Consider the following 12241-nt stretch of genomic DNA (forward strand, 5'->3'; position numbering starts at 1 on the left):
TAGTACCCCGCTCGACCGTGAAATTTTTGGTCAATGAAGCATTGATGCCCAATTCTGGAACGTGGTGCAACTCCCAGCCTCGTTCCTCATTCCCCCGCCTCAAATGCATAGGGTACATATGAGAGTACATATGCAGGTAAATGCCTCGTGACATTTAATAAGAACATCTTTTCAGATTAATCTGTGTCTCTACTTCTTTGATATTCTTTGCAAACGGGTTGATTCAGTATTGGTAGCACCGGAGTTGCTCTCCCCATTAACGAAGGATACCAGTTCTCACGATATCCATCATGTCAGTCTCAAGTCTCACACAACAATGCCTCGACAAGATTCATCAGGCAATGAGCCAGAAAAATGAATCAGATCATCAAGATCACCTGGAAAACAGACTTGCAGGCTTCAACCTGTGGGTGGATAACGTCGGAGCCCTGGCCAAGTCGGGCGCATCTCTCGACTCTAGGTTTCGATCTCGGCCTGATGACCTAGATTTAGTGAAAAATATCTTGAATCTTCTTTTAGATTTCTTAGACGAGTATAAAGATGCCATCCATAACGGCCTTTCAATTGATGAGCCATTGTTGGATATAGATTCCGCCATTAAAAACCTGGCGAAAATTGGAATCGCGATACGCCGAACCGGCAAAGCTTCGAGAAGTCGCAGGGCCTATCAGTCATTCAACCCTGACGAGCATCTCGATTTCAAGCGGCATCTGGAATGTTTGATCCTTCTTCGACCCAATGAAACCCAGCCTCAGCTGTCTGAACTGGGAATCTCTAGCGTTAATGAGCTTATTGATGCTGCATCAGACAAGCCAAGCGAGAAGACCGACATATTGAAAACCAAACTTGAACAATTAGCTAAATCAAGGATGGAAGATCTCGCTTCCTCGAAGCTGAACGAGATCCAAAAAAGGCTGGTTGACGCCAACCTCAGACGCAGACATAACTTTTTGTTAGCTCAAAAGAGGTCCCAGCGTGTCAAAAAAACGGCACAAACCAGTTTTACCCCAGATAAGCATCAGTTCGACATTGCTCCTCTTGAAATCGCAAAAGTCACACTCAGGGCCAAGGTGATAGACCAAGCCAATGTTCTTGCATCCATGGAACCTAAAGACGTGCCAACACAAATTGTCCAAAACACAGCAGCGCCTACTGTGACTGGCTATACAATAGCATCAACAGCTGAGGGGACTTTGCAGTTCGATCTAGCCAAAAGTCAGCAACCCGCACCAACCGTTGCTCCCTCACAGATCTCATTCATTGCTGCCAACACTGAGTTTCCGAGGCCTCCGCCGTCCTTTCAAAGTCAATTCATGTTTAAATGTCCCTGTTGTTGTCAATCTCTGCCTAGTGAGGACTTTGCAAGTCCTAGTAGATGGAGGTAAGACAATTCTTCTTGCATATTCATTAATCAACCAGACGAGATATCTCACATCTTTCGGATAGGCAACATCTTATCGAAGACCTATGTCCATACACTTGTATCGCACAGTCGTGCCCAACGCCGGATAAGCTTTTCACCACTAGAAAAGCATGGGAACTCCATTTTGAGAATGATCATTCACCTCAATGGCAGTGTCTGTTATGCAACGAAGATGATGAGCCGTTTTCATCAGAAGAAGATATAACTACACACACACAGACTCAACACAAACAAGAGTTGTCAAAATACGAGCTCTCGTTTCTTCTCTCCTCTGCTGAGGTGCGATATATGGGACTCGAAGCGTGTCCGCTGTGCTCATCACACGGACCACGAGACTCGACAGAGTTGGTTGACCACGTGGTGCATCATGCTTATGAATTTGCTCTTCGTGCTCTTCCATGGCCCCAATCTGTAAAAGAAAATCTTAGCAAGCCGATAGGAACGTTTTCTCTACCAGAGGATGCTTCAAACTCTAAGCAGCTTGAGAAATGGCTTGACAATTTAGAAGGGTCTGCGAAAGAGCTCTCTATATCTTCGTTTGACAAAATGGACCACTCACTGCCGGAAGAAGATGGTAACACCCTTGAGGAAGACTATTTTGCAAACAACGGCTACTTTGAAGACAGGGAAATGGCAGATTTCTCCAAACGTCAAACTGCACAAGGACGGTCTTCAATAGTATGGAGCGAGTCATCGGGCCCAGATCTCGCTAATCAAGATGGTGTGAACGATCCTACACAAGCTGAAATGGATCTTTCTGCAGCCGTGTCACGAGGAGACGAGGATGCCGTTCGCTCTATGATTGAAGATTGCCAAACGTTTGATAGTGGCGGCAAAATAAGAAAAAGAGCATTAATGGCTGCCGTCCAGGGAGGGAACATAGCAATTGTCAAACAGCTCCTCAGAAGCGGCATTGATATAGATTCATCAGATGAATACGGCCGAACAGCACTATTCTTTGCTGTTGAACGAAATGACATACCAATGGTGCGACATCTTATCGAGTCGGGTAGTGATGTCGATAACAAGGATCACGGGGACTTGACACCACTCCAAAGAATCATTCAAGGGGGCAATGAGATAAATATCAGCGCGCTATTTACTCCAAAAATCTACCAAAGATTCACAGATGATCAAAGCCAGACGCTACTTACGTGGGCAGAAGACAAAGGCCACCTATTTGCGGCTCGGATCCTAACAGAATTGCGGGAAAAGCACGAGTCGATGCTGAGTCTTGCACAGGAAACTTTCAACATCGAAGATCGCGCTGCAGCGGCACAAACTGTAATACTAGGCAATAACTGGTATGCTCTTATCGATCCTGCGTTAGAGCCTCTGTATTTTGACTTTATGAATACTTTGCCGTACAAGGACTTCGTTACTAAGCTCGCTTTCAGCTATAACGGGAAATATATTGCGACTGGAGACAGCATGGGGATTGTACGGATTTTCGGCGTTGAGACAGTACAAGAAGTATTTCAAGTGGACCTGGGGACAGCTATCAGGGATATCTGTTTTAGCCCTGATGGGCGATCTTTAGCCACTGCATCCCGTAACCTCATTAAGGTATTTAAGTCATCAATCGGACCACCAGTCAAAATACTAACGCAATATAAAATTTAGGTGTTCGATATTAATACAAAAACCGTTCAACACACTTTTATGCACGACAGCCGTGTCTATGCGCTTGATACTTCATATGATGGTCGTTTACTCGCATCCGGCGATTCCCGGGGTATTGTTCGCATTTGGGATATGGACCAGGGAGTTGAAATTAAGAAATTTACTACAAGGAAGACAATATCCAGCATTAAGATATTTCCGGACAGCCATTTTGTAGCCGCCAGCTGTGAAGAGGGCGGTGATGTTTATATTTGGAATTTGAAGACGGATGCCTTACAGGAGAGGATATCTGATGATAGAGATGACGTGATGTCCACATTTTTCTCTTCGGATGGAAAGCATATGGCTACTGGGAATCGTCGTTCCATTAAATTATGGGATCAAGACACGGGCAAATGCCTTTTCTCCATGGCTGGGTCGTTGGTTAAGTCAGTGTTTCTGACGCCAGGCGATAGGTGGATTGCGGCTGCCCATGCCAACGGGTCGGTCCAGTTCTGGGATTGGACAACAAAAAAGTGTCACTACCTAATACACGAGCGAGGAAGAATTAAATGCATGGCGGTCAGTCCCCTGGGCGGTTATTTTGCAACGGGTTCTCTTTCCGGAACTATGTGCATATGGTCATACGGCCCGCGCAGGCAGACATAGAGGGGAAGACTCAGATATTACTATAGATACCACAGGTACTATGAGATTATCAAGACGTTACGGATGCCAATATAGATGATAAAGACATTCTTCAATTGGCTTGAATCCCTGCAACATTGTAGTCGGGCAGAGAGCTCTTATATATACCATTTACTACTAGTCCGCTGCGTTCGGCTTGTACAAGTACCTTTGTTCACGGTTACTGCTCTTTTTCAGCAATATGAAAGCAAGCAAAACAAAGGGATTTCTTGTTTCCCGGACATTACAGGATGAATCTACCCCGCTTGATCATTGTACCTTGATGGTTAATGCTGAAAGAACTGATGACAAAATGTGAACAAAGGTGTAACCCCAGCCTTTGTTCTCATCCTCCTTCCCCTACACACAGATAGGTATATAAAGGCCTAGATGCTGAATGCCATCCAACCTTGCTGAGCACATCTCAATCGTCTTCTTCAACTCGGCCTTATAAAACATTCCGACGTTTTCTTATAATTCTTCTCCTCTTTCTTCTTTTTAACAATACGTTTTAATCCACGTTTGACATCAGAGACATATATAACCTCGTTCTTGATCAATCAGAGCATATCAGTTCTCACCATGTCCAACGCTCAGACCGTTTCTGATCTTTCGCAGCAATGCTTCGATCACATTCCTCGGGCTAAAGAGCAAGAATGTCCAGAGGGGCCCCAGATCCTAACAGGATTGCCGGAAAAGCATGACTCGATGCCAGGTCGTTGTTTACAGGAAACTGTCGGCATCGAAGATTGCGCCGCTGCAGCGGCACAAACTGTAATACAAGGCAGCGGCTTGCGTGCTTTTATTAACCCTCTGTTAGAGCCTCTATGTTTCGGCCTCGTGGACACTTTGCCGCAAGTAGTTACAACTTACAGAATCGCTTATAGCCATGACGGAAAGTATATTGCAACTGGCGACGACATAGGAAACGCCTATGTTTTCGACGCTGCAAACAAACGTATCGTGTTCCAAAAAGGCCGGGAGGTAAAAACCCTCATACCTTCTCCCGTTTGTTTTACCCCCGATGGGCAATCTTTCATCTTTGCGTCCGGCGGACTCGTCCAGGTAAGCAAGGCCCATCGATCCAATCACCAATTCGAAATACTAACGCTGCATCAAAAAAAATCGAGGTGTGTGATATTGCAACAAAAACTGTTCGACGCTCTCTTGATCATAAATCGGGTGTCTCTGCAGTCGACGTCTCAAATGATTGCCGTTTGCTCGCATCCGGCGATTTCTGCGGCACGGTTCACATTTGGGATTTGGAACAAGGAGTCAAAACCAAGGAATTGGCAGGTGACGGCTATATATACGAAGTCAAGATATCTCCAGACAGCTGTTTTGCAGCCGCGACTTGCGACGATGGCTATGCTTATATCTGGAACTTGAAGACGGGGGACTCTGATGCCAAATTCCACCACGGGAAAAGGGTCAGGTCAGTAGCTCTCTCTTCGGATGGCAAGTTCTTGGTTACTGGAGGAGATTCCGGCTTCAAAGTATGGGATCGAGACACTGGCGCGTGCCGTTCATACTCTGAAGCTCCTGGATCTGCGTTGACTGCATTGTCAATGACGCCGGACGACAGGTGGATTGTAACCGCCTCCAACCGCGGGTCAATCCGGTTCTGGGATCGGACAACGGGGAAGAGTCACTGCATAGTGGATGCACACAAGCAAACGATTTACTCAATGGCGTTCAAACCGCGAGGTGGCTATTTTGCGACAGTTTCCGGGGACGAGACGGTGCGCATATCGTCATACGGCCCGCGCAGCTAGACATAGAATGGAGGAGTACTAGGTAGTATTGATCTGTATGGTAGACGCAATAGATGCTATGAAATTGACTCGTAAGAGTATCTCCTGGAGTTAGTTGACAGTTCTTTCAGTACTCTTCAAGGGGTTACCAGAGGCTTTGAAAGCATATGTAGCCTTGAAGATTTCAGTTGCAAAACATGCTAGGTAATCAGACAAATGGTAAAGACATTCCCCCAAGTCATCATTCATTCAACCAAAAAGAACAGCTGCTAGTGGTATCTTCCAAAAAAAAGTAGGTATACACAAAAGATAGTCGGCACAAAACCAATCTACCAACCAACACCAAACAACTCCACCCATCATAAGAAAAAAGAAACGCTATTTTCATATCACAAATGCCGTTCAAAACTCGTAAAAAAAAAACCATCGAGAAGCTCTCCCCCTTATATATCAGGCAGCGTCCGAGTCTCATCCTGCATTATCTCGTCGCCTCCCAGCTCCTTTTCCAGCTCGTCGGCTACAAAGCCCTCGTAGTCGTCCAAGCTCTTTTGCACGTGAATCTTGAACTTGATCACGTCGTTTAGCATGCGATCAATCTCTGTGTGTAGCTCTTCTCGCAGCGAATTGGCCCGCAATACAAGCTGCTCATATCTAGAGGTGGTAAAATATGTTAGCCATCCTGATCTGCCCAAGAAGTTGTGGTCGAGTTTCGGGTCATGCGGAAACTTACTCTATGGTCGTGTTGATCTCGCGTTGCTCTAGCAGCTGCACAGACTCTGTCAGGCCGGCTCGCATTCTGGAGAGTTCCTTTTCCATCTTTTCGATTTGTGCGTCGGATCCCATCTTCTGCGCCGTAGCAACCTCTTTCGTCTTTTCATACTCCTCTTCTGCAGCCCTGACCCTGTGATTCAAGGCTTCAACCTCGTTCCGCTTGTCCTCAATGGCCTCCTTAATGCCATCCAAGAGCTCGTGGTCTTTCATCATATCGTCCATTACAACGCTTCGTCGCTCTGCAATCTCCTTTCGCAAAGCTATGAAGCTGCCGCGGACTTGGCCCCTGAGATCTAGGTTAAGGACGTGTCCTGGTTGATAGCCGGTTGTGGCATCAACCAATAGTCGGTCTGTCGCCGGGGTATGTGTTGTGCTGGAGCTCTTCCAGTTGGATGAATTCAGCTCGTTTTCGTTGAGGATAACCTGCAGCTCGTAGTCCCTGCCTTTAGCATTGGCTGCGGTAGCTGGTATGAGGGCTATTTGGTAGGCAATGGTGTTGTACTTGTCCACCACGCGCTCCAGCTCATCAAGCTTCCGGCTGGCCTCGGCCTCCTTTTCCATGACTTTTTTCTTAATCTCTTCCAAGCGCTGTCCGGCCGACTCGATACCCCTTTGCAGACGCTCCCGTTCAGAAGTCATGCGGTCAATATCCTGCATGCTAATGCCCTGGGCGTCAACAGCTCTTTGGAGTCCTCTTCGTTCCTCGTCGGCTTCTTTCAGCTCTTCTACAACTTTGTTTAGCTCCTCTTGTAACACTTGGATACGGGCTTCGTATTTTTCTGATCGCTGAACGGCGAGCTCGTTGTAGTCTTCAAACTTGATGCGGTCCTCTTCCATGATTTTGAAATGGTTATCCAAGACGGCAGGGTCCGGGGTGGACTTTTCAAGATCCTCGATTTCCTTGGACAATCTCTCGTTCTCGGCCTCGAGCATCTCAAGCTCGGCCGTGTACTTTGAGTTGGACTCTTCAAACGCCCTTGCCATGGCCTCAACGTGGGGAGCCAGTAGTCGCTCGGCATCCTCGTCGCCCATGTCGTCATCCATGGCGAGCCAGTCTCTGTATGCACTACTAAGGAAGTTGAAGATGATCTGGTCGCCACTTACATCGACGCCGACGTCGAGGCAAGCATCTATATACCGATTGCTGGCATAGCCCTCGAGCATTTGGGCCAGCTGCATCATCCAATGGAGCAGACCGAGAAAAGTACTCCAATTCTGGCCGCCCACGGCTGCAATCTGGCTTTTTGTGATGCTGCGCTCAAACGGGTATCGAAGCTGCTTAAGAATGGGCGGCACCTCTTGGTCGATATTCTTCTGGAATTTGTGACTGGGGTCGATCCGATGGTAGAGCCACTGGAACATGAAATTGAAGTCTTTCTGCGTCGGCGACTTGAGAATGTTTTGTGATAGCGAATGCTTCATTTCCATCTCAAAGTTGTTTTGCACCATGTAGTCCATCAGCTCTTGGGCGATTCGGGCTTGGAAGGATCGGTCTCTCAGCGGCCGCGGATCGCGAGGGACGCCGGCTGCCTGGGGCGTGGTCTGGAAAAAGCTCTGGTGGCTCACGGGGCCGACTGTGGATTGCCGTGGACGGTATACGCTGCTCCGTCTATCGCTATCCGTTGACGGCCTCGCAGCCAACGGGGTAAAGGCGCCCGGGTTGTATGTTGCTCTGGGCTGCTGAAAAGAAGTTCGCTTGATAGAGGACAGGCCAATGTCGCCCAGGTTTGCGCCGGACGATGCGCGTTGGAACATTGGCTGGTTCGGGCGCGTCACAGCCAGGGAGTGCCTAGATCCCGACATGGAGCGGCCGTGGGCGGTGCCGTAGGTGGAGGGTCCCTGATTCTGGCGCTTCATTGTCGACCCTGGCGCCGGGATGCCGCTATTTGTACTGAGGCCGCCGAGCGTCTACAGCGTCGGTCAGCGGACGATGCGACGATGTTCCAGATTTCCCACTCTTGCGACAAAGGGAACCTACCTCTCTTTTCCTGCGGACGCTCCACAGGCCCGTGTCTTGAGACATTATAGGCGGTCGGGCCTCTGCTGTTGGTGATGCGACGGTATTCGAGCAGCTAGGAGGCGAGTCGCAGTGCGTTTAGCGATCAATTTCGGGGGAAAGACACACGAGATCAAAACTCGACAAGGCGGGCTGCGTATCCTGAAGCTTTGAAGCAGTTCTTTCGTGGGGCCACGGGATTGGGGGGAAAAGATAAGGCAGTTGCTCGGTGAGAAAGTAAACAAATGCCTGATTGGCCCAGTGCGGCCTAGCGCGAATGACCTGACACGCATGCGCACGTGATTGCAGAGTTGTCTGGAGAGTACCTGCAAATGGGGCCAATTTACTGCGCGCAGCCCGGTAGCCAATAACAGGAGCGAGTACGTACCGTTGCCTCGGCCCAGCATGTTTTCGGTACGTACTGTACTTTGCGACCGCGCTCAGCTCAGCCCAGCCCAGCCATGCCGGTTCCACAATTACCGAGCTTCAACATACTCGGACAGTCGCATCTGCCTTCTTCCTCTCCTTCATTCTCATTGTCGACATCCATCGTGATTCCCCTGAAGCTGCGTCTTTCAGTTGATTCAGGTGATTCTCTGAGGCGCCGAGGCTCTGAGTGAGCATCCCGATCCATCATCATGGCGATACGCGAGGAAATCGTGGCGTCTGCAGTAAGTGATGCGTTCCATCTCCTTGTCCTTGTGATTGACAATCATGGGTTCATCTCTTGGCTGACTGTCGAATTCCCAGGCGCAATGTTAGTTTCGACTCGATTCATCGATCACTTTCACTTCCACCTTCGCAATGTTAACAATAAAGCAGTTCTACAAGATCCCAGCGTTGCCACCTCGTCCGTCGAGAACAAAATCTCGTTTCTTCGAACCAAGAATCTGACACAGGAGGAGATTGATGCCGCCATTGCCAGAGCTGGGGGTGGCACCGGCGCGGTAGCTCCTAGGGCTCCCTATGCTGGCGCGCCCCAGGGTCCTCCTCAGGGTCCTCCTCAGCAGTATTACCAATCCTACCCCCAGTATGCGTGGCAGCCGCCTGCGTCAACACAACGGGATTGGAGAGATTGGTTCATCATGGCAACCGTGGTTGGAGGAGTCAGCTATGGTCTGTACTCACTGGGCAAGGTAAAAAGAATCCTACGCGCGTCTTTCACTACAGCGATACTGACATGAATCACAGCGTTATGTCTACCCCCTCGTAGCGCCACCTACCCCTGAAAAGCTGGAGCAGGACAAGAAGTCGATCGAGGAGCAGTTTGACAAGGCCTTTTCCCTGGTTGAGCAGCTGTCAAAGGACACAGAGGCGCTGAAGGATGCCGAGAAGCAGCGGACAGAACGATTGGATATTACCCTGGCGGACCTGGACACGATCATGACGGAGCTGAAATCAGCAAACAAGCGCCGGGAAGACGACGCGCAGCGCATTCGCGACGAAGTACAGAGCCTTAAGGACGCCATCCCAAGGGCAATGAACAACCAAAAGGAGCTCACCGACAACCGACTTGCCGAAATCAACACTGAACTTGCCAGCCTCAAGACTCTTGTGTCACAGAGGATGAATGCTAACTCAAATAACTCTATGTCGAGCGGCTACTTCCGAGGCAACAATGGAGTCAACGGTGTCAACGGATCGAATGGCGTCAACGGAACTAGCGGGGCGGCTTCACCCACGACAGCACCCGGCCAATCAGTAACTCCCCCGCCCATCGACAGCGCTGCGGAAGCGAGCGGCACTCCCAAGCCTGATGCTGGCAAGGGCCCGGCTCAGAACAGATTTAACAGAGCGTCTGGCCTGTCCGTTGGCTCCGGAGCCAAGGCGTCAATCCCAGCATGGCAGATGGCCATGGCCAACCAGAATGCCGGATCAGCTGGTTCCTCGTCGGGCAAGGAGCCCGAAAAGGCCACCACCGAGGCCGCGGCCAGCAGCTCGTAAATAATTGCTTGCTTGACTTGAGATTCTCCATGCATTGTACGATTTTGATCAACTTGCGGTTATTGTTGCGCTACGTACGTACGGATAAAGGGACAATGCAGACATCGATTGGATAACGGCCGGAGCGTTGGTTGCTCTGTCAAAGTTTTTTATGTATTTAATATCAAATGGACCACATATACTGTTTTATCTATTTCCCGGTTCGGTTTCATGTTATTATTATTATTAGAAGAAGAAAAAGAAGAAGCTACCTACATACCTATGCTATCATGACTGCATGGTGGTTGTATTAAGACTGCCCGAGTGAGATGAAAGAGGCGGGCCGAGGTTCGGGCTTATTGTCCCTCCCGCCTGCGCTCACTAATGCAGCGCTAACTGAAGCCGTCCGTTTTCCATCCCTGTTCCCAGATCGATCTGTCTGTACATGTAAGTACTTGTGCTTGCGGGATGCTTGATTTGAGCAGCCGGATTCAATTCGATGCTACCTCTCGCAAGCATTGCCCCAGATACAGCAGACTAACTAAACTGATATGGAGGGTTGGTTCTTTGTATCTCTTTATCTTTTTATCTACTCCCGCCACCAACGCGGCGAATCAACCGTGCGGATTTCGTCTCAACTAATGGAATGGAGCCAACCAATGGCTGCTGTACCCACGTGCCGGTCCATCCCCCGAGTTATGCGAGCCGTGCGTTGCGATTGTTGATGGCAGAATCGATTACGTGCTGGACTCGTACTTTTAATAAATAGCCAATCGCCCGACTTTCCACATAGAGACACCTCACTCACTCAATATAATTGTCCCCCTATCTAACAAGAATTCATGTAGTCTCCTTCTTCTCTATCAAACCTGAGACTTGGCCACTACTACCTAAGCCTCTTACATTCCATTCCCTTTCTTCCCTTCATACGATTTTATTATTCCTCCTCGGCACAATGAATGACCCTCCTCCACAAATTTCGGCTCGGCCAGCGCCAACCATGACCGCCAAACTCACCTCCAACCTCAGAATGCTCTTCATCTTACTCTCCAAACTCCCTCTTCTTACCCGAGTAGCTATATTACACGTCCTAAAGCTCTCAGAACCATCCAAATACGTCGATCTGCAGTCCAACCTGGTGGTTTCACTGATGCGCTCCGTCTTGACACCTGCCAATCCACACTCGATTTCCTACAGCCAGAAACTCACTACGCGCAACGAGGAGATTAAGGGAAGGATATGGATCAGCTTATACGCTTCGCCGCCGCCTCCCGAGACCGATATCAGAGACTCGCTGCTCAATGTCATGTACAGCATGAGAGATGAAGGCATTAGAGGAAGCAACACTAGAGTTCCCGAGCTCATACCCGTAGAAGCAGAATGGACGGGATACAGAGCCGCAGCTTCAAAGAGAGAGCCTCTACCAAACATTTCAGAATCCGCCAAATACCATCAACTCATGAAAGAGTGCAAAGAGCCCACCACGGTGCTCTACTTCCACGGCGGCGCATATTATCTCTGCGATCCCGCCACACACCGTCCCCTCGTCAAGAAGCTGGCCAAGCTGATCAAGGGAAGATGCTATTCGGTGCGATATCGACTGGCGCCGCAGGATCCGTTCCCAAGCGCGCTGCTGGACGCCCTCGTCTCATACTTTACCTTGCTGTATCCGCCTCCGGACGCCTATCACGACGCTGTGGAACCGGAGCATATCGTTATTGCGGGAGACAGGTATGTTGAAGCTTCTGCATTTGGCAAAGAATTGATGCTGTGCAACATTCCACGTCAAGACTATCATCTACTATCTACATGTGGCTGACCCGATTGTTTCTCATTTTGGTGATACAGCGCCGGTGGGAACCTAGCCTTTGCGCTATCGCAGCTCATTCTTCAGCTGCACCATCGAGATATTGACATCCAGTGGTACGGCGAAAAGCGAAAAGTCCCTCTGCCGGCGGGTGTTTCTTGCATCTCTCCTTGGGTCGACATCACGCAGAGCTCGCCGCCGTGGCACGTTGAGGACGCTCACCCTTTCGACTACTTACCTAGACTACGGCCTGATTTCGAAGCCAGAGTCCCCCCATG

The 12241-nt window shown here is 49.3% G+C and overlaps 5 protein-coding genes across 5 annotated transcripts in view; 4 read left to right on the forward strand and 1 right to left on the reverse strand.

The window, feature by feature from the left end:
• Positions 1-290: 290 nt before the first annotated feature.
• Positions 291-3694, forward strand: M431DRAFT_11211 (hypothetical protein; the record flags this gene model as incomplete). Its single annotated transcript, XM_024911819.1, has 3 exons — positions 291-1381; positions 1447-2989; positions 3047-3694. The coding sequence occupies 3 exons, from the start codon at positions 291-293 to the stop codon at positions 3692-3694; spliced, it is 3282 nt and encodes a 1093-aa protein (XP_024767734.1).
• A 1166-nt stretch (positions 3695-4860) lies between these two features.
• M431DRAFT_100842 (hypothetical protein) lies at positions 4861-5487 on the forward strand (the record flags this gene model as incomplete). Its single annotated transcript, XM_024911265.1, has 1 exon — positions 4861-5487. A coding segment is annotated over one exon (627 nt), but the record flags the coding sequence as incomplete, so codon positions are not given.
• Positions 5488-5909: 422 nt separating this feature from the next.
• On the reverse strand, positions 5910-8260 carry M431DRAFT_100811 (hypothetical protein; the record flags this gene model as incomplete). Its single annotated transcript, XM_024911260.1, has 3 exons — positions 5910-6117; positions 6197-8145; positions 8216-8260. The coding sequence occupies 3 exons, from the start codon at positions 8258-8260 to the stop codon at positions 5910-5912; spliced, it is 2202 nt and encodes a 733-aa protein (XP_024767736.1).
• A 456-nt stretch (positions 8261-8716) lies between these two features.
• Positions 8717-10429, forward strand: M431DRAFT_513974 (hypothetical protein). The gene is made up of 4 exons (XM_024920131.1): positions 8717-8904; positions 8984-8990; positions 9056-9369; positions 9425-10429. The coding sequence occupies exons 1-4, from the start codon at positions 8872-8874 to the stop codon at positions 10175-10177; spliced, it is 1107 nt and encodes a 368-aa protein (XP_024767737.1). The 5' UTR covers positions 8717-8871; the 3' UTR covers positions 10178-10429.
• A 757-nt stretch (positions 10430-11186) lies between these two features.
• Positions 11187-12241, forward strand: part of M431DRAFT_100838 (hypothetical protein) — a gene marked incomplete at both ends in the record, with an annotated part of 1536 nt that continues 481 nt past the window's right edge. The window contains 2 exons of the mRNA XM_024911264.1: positions 11187-11887; positions 12005-12241. The exon at positions 12005-12241 is cut by the window's right edge and continues 481 nt beyond it. Of these exons, the coding sequence (XP_024767738.1) occupies positions 11187-11887; positions 12005-12241 (938 nt within the window). The remainder of the gene's footprint in view (positions 11888-12004) is intronic.

This window comes from Trichoderma harzianum (genome assembly GCF_003025095.1).
Source record: "Trichoderma harzianum CBS 226.95 unplaced genomic scaffold M431scaffold_29, whole genome shotgun sequence".
NCBI classification, from domain to species: domain Eukaryota; kingdom Fungi; phylum Ascomycota; class Sordariomycetes; order Hypocreales; family Hypocreaceae; genus Trichoderma; species Trichoderma harzianum.